Source organism: Aegilops tauschii, chromosome 1 (genome assembly GCF_002575655.3).
Source record: "Aegilops tauschii subsp. strangulata cultivar AL8/78 chromosome 1, Aet v6.0, whole genome shotgun sequence".
NCBI classification, from domain to species: domain Eukaryota; kingdom Viridiplantae; phylum Streptophyta; class Magnoliopsida; order Poales; family Poaceae; genus Aegilops; species Aegilops tauschii.
This window is the reverse complement of record NC_053035.3, coordinates 209,816,553-209,827,134: the sequence shown is the minus strand read 5'-3', so window position 1 is coordinate 209,827,134 and position 10,582 is coordinate 209,816,553. Positions and strand designations below refer to the sequence as shown.

Here is a 10,582-nt window from a genome sequence, read left to right as displayed (position 1 = left end):
GGACAGAAGACTGAAGAGAGCCTCGCCATTCAAATCCAAAGATAATTCCACGAATGACTATGCCATATTCAAGCCAGTTTGCAAATAGTATACTCCTCTGTGAACAGTTTGTTGACACGCACAGTTTCTGATGTGCCACTTGGACTTGTAATATCTGTCATAATTAGAAGTAAGAAGCATTCTGCCATCCTATCAACTGGGTGTGGGTGGATGCATCTTTTCTGACATGGCCACAAGCTGACTTCTGAATCCTTGAGATTACTCATCTCATGTGCACGTTCCTTGTTTCTTTGCTTAAATTACTACTAATTTACACTTGCTTTGCTTGATCCCATCGCAGACCGTAGAGTGCACAAAAATTGACTTAAGATCCCCACTATGTTTGTCGTCACTGAGACACTGATCACCGAGGAGTGAACACCAAGACTGCTGCTAGAACTAGCTGCCCGCTCGCTGCTTTGTGGAGCCAAGGCTCTTCTTTTCATGCTCTCGCGCCTCCCCGGGTATGATGAAGCGACACAACTCTGCTGCCCTCCCGCCGTCGACGGGCGGCGAGATGCATGAGGAGACGACGGGCAAGGCGGACAAGTCATACAAGCGGCCTAGCCGCTGCTCCCGCCTCTGCTCCTTCCTCATCATCGCCGCCGCCTTCTCGATGCTGGCATGCCACTGCTACGACTACGCCCACGGCGGCGTCGCGCGCGTCGAGCACGGCCCTGCGTCCTCGCGACGCCGCGGCGGGTCGCCCTTCTCCGACCCTGCCGTCCCGCCTCGGCGTGACACCGGCGACCGGAAGGTTTCGGCCGACAACGAAGCGCGCGAGCTCGCTGCTGCGGATGCGAGGCGGAGGCGAGAGCTGTGCACCGGCCAGTACATCTACGTCCAGGAGCTGCCTTCCCGCTTCAACACGGACATGGTCTGGGACTGCGAGGACCTCTCCCCGTCCAAGGGCATGTGCAAGTACACGGCCAACGGCGGCTTCGGCCCGCGGCTCAGAGGCGGCGACGGCGGCGTGCTCCAGGAGACCGGGTGGTACGACTCCGACGAGCTCGCCCTGGACGTCATCTTCCACGACCGGATCAAGCGGTACGAGTGCCTCACCAACGACTCCTCCCTCGCGTCTGCCGTCTACGTCCCGTTCTACGCCGGCCTCGACGTGGCGCGCCACCTCTGGGGGCACAACGTCTCCACGCGGGACGCGATGGCGCTGGAGATGGTGGATCTGGTCACGGCGCGCCCCGAGTGGCGCGCCCTGGGCGGTCGAGACCATTTCTTCGTCGCCGGCCGCACCACGTGGGACTTCCGGCGGCAGGGCGACGTCGACACTGAGTGGGGAAACAAGCTTTTCCGCCTGCCAGCCGTCCGGAACATGACCGCGATCGTAGTGGAGGCCAGCCCGTGGGACCGGAACGACGCCGCCATCCCGTACCCCACCGCATTCCACCCGGCGACCGACGAGGCCACCTTCTTCTGGCAGGACCGGGTGCGCGGGCTGGAGCGCCAGTGGCTCTTCTCCTTCGCCGGCGCCCACGCCGAGGACAGCAAGTCCATCGCAAGCAACCTCGTCGAGCAGTGCAGGGCGTCCGCCGCCTGCTCGCTGATGGAGTGCACGAAGGGGCCGAGCAACCAGTGCGACTCCCCGGCCAGCGTCATGAAACTCTTCCAGAGCTCGACGTTCTGCCTCCAGCCGCGGGGCGACAGGTACACGCGCAGGCTGGCCTTCGACGCCGTGCTCGCCGGTTGCATCCCGGTCTTCTTCCACCCCGGCACGGCGTACGTGCAGTACACATGGCACCTGCCCAAGAACCACACCGATTACTCGGTGTACATCTCGGAGGAGGACGTGCGCAGGAACGTGAGCGTGGAGGAGAGGCTGCGGCGGATACCGCCGGAAGCCGTCGAGAGGATGAGGGGCGCGGTCGTGGGCCTCATCCCGGCGGTGACCTACAGTGACACGTCAACGAAGCTTGAGTCGACCGTGAATGACGCGTTCGACTTGGCGCTGTGGGGCGTCATTCGGAAGGTGGCGAAGATGAGGAAACGCATCGCGGAGGGCCGTGCAGAGGATGAGAAGCCAGAGATGTATAGTTGGAAATACCCATTGTTGGGAGAAGGGCAGAAGGCTGAGGATCCCCATGAATGGGATCCCTTGTTTGCCTTCAATTAGCTTAGCTCCTGGTTGCTGGATTATGTGGTTTTGATGTACTCCCTCCGTTCCATAATATTTCTCGTGGTTTTAGTTTAAATTCAAAATAAATCACGAGAAAAAATATGGAATGAACGGAGTACTTTTTTAGTACATAGATCAGGGGGTAATCATCTATTTTCATTTAAACTTTATGTAGCACATGTGCCATTTCGTTTTCAGACAGTGCAAGTTTCAAGTTTGATTCAGCGCCAGGCTGTGCATGCATCATTTTTTCTTTCTGTTGAGGCGAGGATCAAGGTCTCAATGCCAAAATATAACGGCCTGTAAAATGGTTTAAGGCATAAAATTTAGAACATTTCTGAATTCGTAAAATTTTAAAACAATCATGAACATTTTTTAGAAAGAGTTAACATTTTTGAAATCATGAAATTTTTCACAAATTAGTGAACATTTTTTTAAATTGTGAACATTTTCCAAAACTCATGAAGATTTTTTGAATCGATGAAAATTTATTCAGGAAGAATTTTTGAAATTTACGAACATTTTATGAAATTGACAAAAAAATAAAATGCATGAACATTTTCCAATTCATGATTTTTTTTGAATCAGCGATTTTTTTTGAACCAATGACGTTTTTTAGAAATTTGGGAACAATTTTTTTTTGATTTGATATTTGAAATCACAGAATTGTTTTCAAACTCATGAACATTTTTCAAAATCATGAATTGTTTTGAATGATCGAACAGTTTTCCAAAATCACAAACATTCTTTGTAATCTTTGAACATTTTATGATTTCTTGTACATTTTTTGAAAATAGTGAACATTTTTTTGAATTCGCTATCATTTTATTATTTCTTGAACAGTTTTTTTTTCAAAATTCACAATTGTTTAGAAATTTGGACTTTTGTGAAATCCTCAATTATTTTAAAGAAAAGAAAAAAGAAAAATAAAAAACGGGTGCCGTTCTGCCCCGCAAATGGGCCGGGCCAGAAGGGCGCTCTCGGGGAAGCGAGGGAAAAATGAAAAGCAGAAAATAAAAATAAATAAATAAAGGCGGTGTCCTACCCCGAACATGGGCCGGCCCAACAGGGTGCGCGCGGGGGGTGGGGTGGAGGGGGTAGTGTGGGAGTTACCGCGTCCCGGGGAGTAACTAACGAACGAGTACTCGTTCGGAGCCCCGCAAAGGTTTGGTGGGGTGGGCGGAGAGCACGCCACTTGGCGTGCTCTCAGCCGCCGCCACGTGTCGCAATCTGTGAGCTCCCTCTAATTTTTGTTTTTATTTTATTTTTTCACACGTGTTTTTTTTGTTTTTCAGCTTTTATATTTTCCACAGGTCATTCTTAGAGAGGCAGGGCCACGCCTCTCGGAAACAGGAAAAAAACATGTTTTCTGTTATTTCACTTTCGCAAGAGGCACAACCACGCCTTCCGGAAATGAAAGAAAAATGTTTTCTCTCTTTTCCTTCCGCGAGAGGCATGGCGGTGCCTCTCGGAAACGAAAGAGAAACGTGTATTCTTTTTTCCTTTCGCGAGAGACAAGGATTTGCTTCCACGAGAGGCACGGCCGTGCGTCTCAGAAATGAAAAAACTCGTGTTTTTCTTTCTTCCACGAGAGGCACGGATTTGCTTCCGCGAGAGGCACGGCCATGCCTTTCAAAAACAGAAAATGACGCGTTTTTTTTCCTTTCGTAAGAGGCACGGATTTGCTTCTCGTAGAGGCAAGCTTCCGCGAGTGTGCCTCTCGGAAATGAAAAACAAAATGTGGTTTCTTTCTTCCTTCCGCGAGAGACACGGGTTTACTTGTCGTCGAGGCACAAATTTGCTTCCGCAAAAGGCACAATGACGCCTCTTTTTGAAAAGAGAAAAAGTGTGCTCCTATTTCATTTTTTTTGTGAAAAAAGTTCATACATACCTATCAACATAGGATCTAATTTTGAAGGTCTCGACGCAAGAAATCCAACGGTGAAAATGGTTTAGACGCACAGTTTAAGAGATACAACATTTTGAATAAACGGATCTACGAAAAAAGGAGAACTCTCATGCTGCGACAATTGGCGCACATCCAATGCATCACTTGTCACACCCTGAAGAGGTGGGATTGATCTTTGTAAAGAGTACTTCTTAATTAGTGATTTCGCACGTCCTGGAGGGCACACCTCGCCAATAGGAGCTCCCTTTAGTGAGTGCCTCGCTCCAGCGCAGACCCAGTGTGATCTACGCCACCAGAAACCTAGTTAACTGTTTTTCTTTTGAAATAAAGCAAGAGTGAAATAGAAAAATGGCCAGGCACAGTGTGCACTAAAAAAATGTTCCAAACACAATAAACAAGAAAACAGAAAAGAACATACCATGGTTTTGTTGACACAACCTTTGCGTGTGTTTTTTTTGCCATGTGACCTCTTTTGTTTTCCTGAAATTAGCATGGTAAAAAAATACAATGGTTGTAAAAAATGCCATATGTGCAGATCAAAAAGTCCATATCGTTGCCTCATGACATAGAAAACAAATTCATGAGAATTGCCATGTGTTTGTAGAATGGTGCTTTGAAATTACCATGTGACCATAAGAAGAAGAAAAAACTTAAAAGTTGCCACGTGTGTGGCACACAATCTTATTTGGAGTAGTTTCTCTATTATTATTTTTAAACAATTTGCCATGTTTTGGGGAAAAAGTGTTTTGAAAGACCTAAATTTGCCATCTTTACAAACAAAAAATTATTATGATTTTTTCATGTGACCATGAGAAAAGAAATCATGGCAAAAATGACTTTACAAAAAATATGTGTAGGTTTGCATGGCAACAGGTTTTAGCTTTTTGCCATGGCAAAAAGTTTAACGAATTTTCCGTGGCAAAAAGTGTGGTTGTGGCATGGCAAAAGTTGTAATGGTGACATGACAAAAGCTATGTTGGTGACATGGCAAATAAAATTTCGATTTTTTTATTTTACTTTTTAAAAATTACCTAAGAAATTTGCCATGTGGTTTTGTCAAAAATTTCCATGTCACTTTACAAAATATGTTACTAATTTGCCATCAGATCCTAAATTGCCATTGTTTTGTGTAAGACGATGACAAAAAAAACCTGAGAAAAAGTAATGAAAACAAAAAATTTCCATTCGAGTAGAACAAACTATTTTACATTTTGGCATGGTGCTATTTTTAACAGATGGCAAGTTTTACTAACATTTTGATTCTTAAAGAAGAATGGCAAAAAATACTCTTAACATATACTCCCTCCGTCCCAAAATAAATATCTTAAGCTTAGTACAACTTTAAAGTAAAGTTAGTGTAAAGTCGAGACACTATTTTGAGACGGAGGGAGTATGATAATACACACATGGCATTTTTTCAAAATTGCTGGTAGAAACCGGATCCCTACCAGGGCGTGGTCTCAGGTTGTAGGAGTGGAAGGAGGGATGGCGTGGACGAAGACGTGGTCGCCGGCGCTGGGGCGCCGTCGTTGCGTGCACGCGCGAGAGAGAGAGAGCGCAGGGGCGACGGTTAGGGTTAGGTCTCCCGTCTCCGTAAGGAAGCCGAGCAAATATGATTGCTTCTTGCTTAATTCCAAAACGGATCCGTACATGAGTTTATATAATCCTCCTAATAAGATAATTGGGCTAAGCCTCTAATAACGATAAGATAAACTGGGGCATAACTAATTGGGCTAAGCCCCTAATATGCCGGTCATAACATCTCTCCCCGCCTGCACAAACAGCTCGTCCTCGAGCTGGAAGGCGGGGAAGATCAACGGTCGCCAAACACCTCCGCGTCAACTGGGGCGGGCTGGTCGCCGAGCCCGGCGGCGGCGGGGTCCTCCTCAATGTAGTCTGCAGCCTCGAGGTAGAAGCGTTGTGGGCAGACGTGGCCCGGTACGTAGGGCTCATCGCAGTTGAAGCACAACCCTTGGCGGCGACGCTCGAGTTGCTCGGCCGGGGTGAGCCGGCGGAACGGGTGTGCCGCAGCCGCTGCGAGGGGCACTGCGGAAGCCTGGGAAGGCCGATCCTGCGCGGGAACTTCCGGCCAGGGTGGCGGCCCAGCGGCCAGGGGCGGTGGCGCCTGCTGGATGGCCACCGCGCGACGCTCGAACGCGCGGGCGTAGTACATGGCCGTCTGCAGGTCCTGTGGCCCGCGCGTCTCCACGTCCACACAGATGTGGTCCGGTAGGCCGCCGACGAAGGGCTTAGCCCGCTGACGAGCCGAAATGCCGGGGGCATGGCACGCCAGTGCCTGGAAGCGGTCGACGAAGTCTTGCACCGAGGTGAGGAACGGAAGACGCCAAAGCTCCGTCAGACGGCTCCCGCGTATAGGCGGAGCGAAGCGCAAGACGCACAAATCGCGGAAGCGCTCCCATGGTGGCATGCCGCCCTCGTCCTGTTCGAGGGCGTAGTACCACGTCTGCGCGGCTCCTCGAAGATGATACGAGACGATCCAGGTGCGATCGGACGCGAGCGTGCGTTGTCCCCTGAAAAATTGATCGCATTGGTTGAGCCAATTCAGGGGGTCGACGGTTCCATCGTAGGTCGCGAACTCCAGCTTGGAGAATCTCGGCGGCGTCTGGACATGGTCGACGGGCGGGTGGGCCTCATCAGCACGGAGCAGCGAGGATGACAGGGCCGAGTAGGCGGGCATCAGGGTGCTGCCCTGGAACAGGGGCCCGTCGACGCTGGCGAAGGGCTCGGCGGAGCCCGAAGACCCGCCAAACTGCATGGCCGGGTGCGTCGCCGGTGGGGGTAGCACGTGCGGCCCGACCGAGGCCGTCGTGTAGACCGGCTCAAGGGACCCAGCGAGCCAGGCCGGTAACGGAGACGGCGACGGGGGAAACCGGACCTGGTGGATGGGCATCCCGGGCCCGTCGTCGGGATGCCCAAGGCCGCGGACGCCGGTGACGGCTGCTGCAGCTGTTGCCCTTGCTGCATGGTGGAGGCGTCGGGGTTCGTCGCTGGTGGCGGCTGCCACGACAGCTGCTGCATGGCGGCGGCGACGGGGGTCGCCGAGGATGGCGGCTGCTGCGGTGGCGAAGGGCACAGGCGGCTGCGACCCATAGGATCTCGCGAAGAACGTGTAGATGCCCGTGACCGCCTGGGTGAGATCCCGGATGGCAACCGTCATCTCCTCCGGGGTGAAGACGACGGGGACGGGCGCGGCGGAGGTGACCGGCACCGGCAAGAGCGGGGCACTGGCCGTGGTGGCCATCAGGGCGGTCGTCGCGGTCGGCAGCGAGAGGGTCGGGGTGGGCAGCGGCGAGGACATGATGGCACCGAAGCTATCTGATACCAAATTGGTAGGAACCGGATCCCTAACAGGGCGTGGTCTCAGGTTGTAGGGATGGAAGGAGGGATGGCGTGAAGGAAGGCGTGGTCGCCGACGCTGGGGTGCCGTCGTTGCGTGCGCGCGCGATAGAGAAAGAGCGCAGTGGCAGCGGCTAGGGTTAGGTCTCCCGGCTCCCTAAGGAAACCGAGCAAATATGATTGCTTCTTACTTAATCCAAAAAGGGTCCGTACATGAGTTTACATAATCCTCCTAATAAGATAATTGGGCTAAGCCTCTAATAACGATAAGATAAACTGAGCCACAACTAAATGAGCTAAGCCCCTAATATACCGGTCATAACAATTGCCATGGCAACTAATTATGATTGGGAAATGCCATTAAAAAACATGTGCAAAATAGAAATGAACAGTACACAAACAAATTGGGTAAAAATGCCAAAATTACCATGGGAGATGTATACTAATTTTGCTATCCTCTGTGTGAGAGTTTTCCATGAATGTAATCTAAAACACATTACGACAAAAATGGGTCTATCTACTGCACATGTCGATGAGACTTAATTGAGTCTCATCTAAAAGGTGATGTCATGATCGTTTTGTCCATCTCGCTAGCCTTTTTCCTTGTTGCTGTGATTTTTGTCGTACGTGCTCTCACAATGGAGCGGAGTGAAGTGCTAGTTCTGATATGCACGTACGGATGACTTATCTGTGTGTATTGCATTCACGGTCATGCATCATAGGAGGTGTTTAGTTACCTGCACCAAGTCCATTTTAACCCGCTGGATGCAGGTTTTCTTGTTTTTGGGTTGTTTGGTTGTCTGCAAATACTAGTATGCTTGTATGGTGATGATTCACAAGTGTAGAAGTTTGTAACAGTCTTTGAGTATACTATTTCACCTAAATTTATTGATTCGATACAAGAGAAATCAAAGAATATTTATAAATCTTAAGAGTTAAGTTGTCAATTCAATCACGTATGAGAATCACTTCCTTGCAGCAATTTATTAGTAACACAGTAGTATGATAATAGTGATAGCAGTGGCAAAAAATTAAGTATTGGCAGTTTTGTACTAGCAAACAGATCAGCAGTAGTAACTTTTTTTGGAAAAAAAGAAAAAAATGAGACCAACCCAAGGGCTAACCCTCGTTGGTATTTTTTTATAGGAGAAACTCTGCGAGCACCACGCGTCCGAGCCGGGATTTGAATTCGGGTGGGCTGGCAGCAACCTCAGCTGCCCAGCCAACGGGTCGACGCCCCGTCCTCTTTTTTGGAAAAAAAGATAACCCCGGCCTCTGCATCAAGCGATGCATACACCAATCTTTATTATCTTATTCAATAGAGTCCGACAAAATAAATACATGGATCAATACAAAGCCACCTTTTTGGTGATCTATGTCGCTACACCTACTAACTTCATGGTATGCTCTAAACCTCGCACCAACACACACCATCTAATCCGGTGGCCTCACTAAATTGCCCGCCGGCGAGCTGAGAGCACCAACCGGTCTAGCAGACCATGAGCACGCACCGCATGCGCATGCTCCAGAATCCGCCGCCACCATCTTCCACCGTCCCAACTTTAGGAGAAATTAACGCATTGGCCTTGTCGGGAAGACGAAACAAGGTGTAGCCACTGGTGGATGCTAGTGCAACCCGCAACACATGCGTCTGGATCATGCCTATCCAGATCGAGCAGCTAGCTTGCCACGGGCGCACAGAACAAGCATCCCACCACGCATGCGAGATGGAGCAACATGGCCACGCGCGTCGCGCGCAACTCCGCCACCACTCCCTGGTGTGCCCAAACGCCCCACTGTCAGCATGCCGCCATTGCCCAAGGTCGTCCGCCCGTGCGAGCAACCCACGAATGAGGAGAGATGAGACCCTGCCGCCGCCGCCTCCGGTCGGTCTTTGCCCGGCGGCAGCGAGGGGGTAGATTGGAGTAAGGGAAAACCCTCGGCGGTGCTAGGGTTGGCCCTCCCGGTTGCTTGCGAGACGCGGGAGGGGTACTTCAGTTATACGATGCTCATTGTACAATACCTATTCAAATATCCATTGTTACTTCATGCCTACGCTTTAATACAATTGCCTTTGCTCAGGTTGCGATAAGAACTTGCATAACATCTTTTTTCCTACCCTCCCGCGGCAGCGGGGTCCTAATGGAAACTAAGGGTAATTAAGGTGTTCCTTTTAATAGAGAACCAAAACAAAGCATTAGCACATAATTAATTGATGAACTCCTCAAGATAAAGTCATCCCCGTCAATATCCCAATTCATGGTCACCTTGGCGGTCTAGGGTTCAGAACGATAACAGGTGCACAGAACTTGCAGTTAAGATCAACATCTCAAATATATTTATGAAAGTAAGATATGATGGAGACGTATCAACTCCCCCAAGCTTAACTCACTGCTTGTCCTCAAGCAATTCAGTTGGCAAACTGAAAGTGATAAAGAATTTTTTACAAACTCATTTGATTTTGTTGATATATATAAGCTTAACTAGTAAACAAGTTTTCAGCAAAGATCATGAAGTAATCAAATATATGATAACACTTAGAACCCATATTTACTCATGTCAATAAATAATCGACTAGCGAGCAATAATACTATATCTCAGGTACCAACACTTTTTCAAAGTAATCATGATACAATATGATAGGGTGGTATCTCACTAGCCCTTTCTGAGACCGCAAAACATAAATGCAAAGCACCTCTGAAGCTCAAGCAGCGACTAAACATTGTAATTTAGGGTAGAAGACATCCAATCATGTTCACACCCAATGTTAATTATACCAAATTCATGCCAAAATAAGAATGAAAATAGCGCTCTCAAAGTTGGTGCTTGAATGAGAAGGTAATGAATCATCAATAAATTAAAAGATAGACCCTTCGTAGAGGGAAGCAGGGATTTACTTATGGTGATGTACTTGCTGAGTCCAAAAGACTCACCCGCGCCACAATAACCCTAGGTGCAAGTACATGTTCAGGTAAAGCTTTGCTCTAAGTCGAGAGCATGGAACGTTCTACATGGATTTCTTCTTCGACGAAGACTAGTAGAGATAAGGATCCTGACCGATAGTCTGGAACCCATTAGTTATGGGACATTTGCTTATGTTCTAGCCTCGTTAAGCAACATTGGTTCTTATTTGTATTCGGACCCGT

At 49.2% G+C, this 10,582-nt stretch overlaps 1 protein-coding gene across 1 annotated transcript; it reads left to right on the top strand.

Moving 5' to 3' along the window:
- Positions 1-231: 231 nt before the first annotated feature.
- LOC109750844 (xyloglucan galactosyltransferase KATAMARI1 homolog) lies at positions 232-2,563 on the top strand. The gene has a single exon (XM_020309783.3). The coding sequence runs from the start codon at positions 506-508 to the stop codon at positions 2,165-2,167; it is 1,662 nt and encodes a 553-aa protein (XP_020165372.1). The 5' UTR covers positions 232-505; the 3' UTR covers positions 2,168-2,563.
- The last annotated feature ends 8,019 nt before the right edge of the window (positions 2,564-10,582 follow it).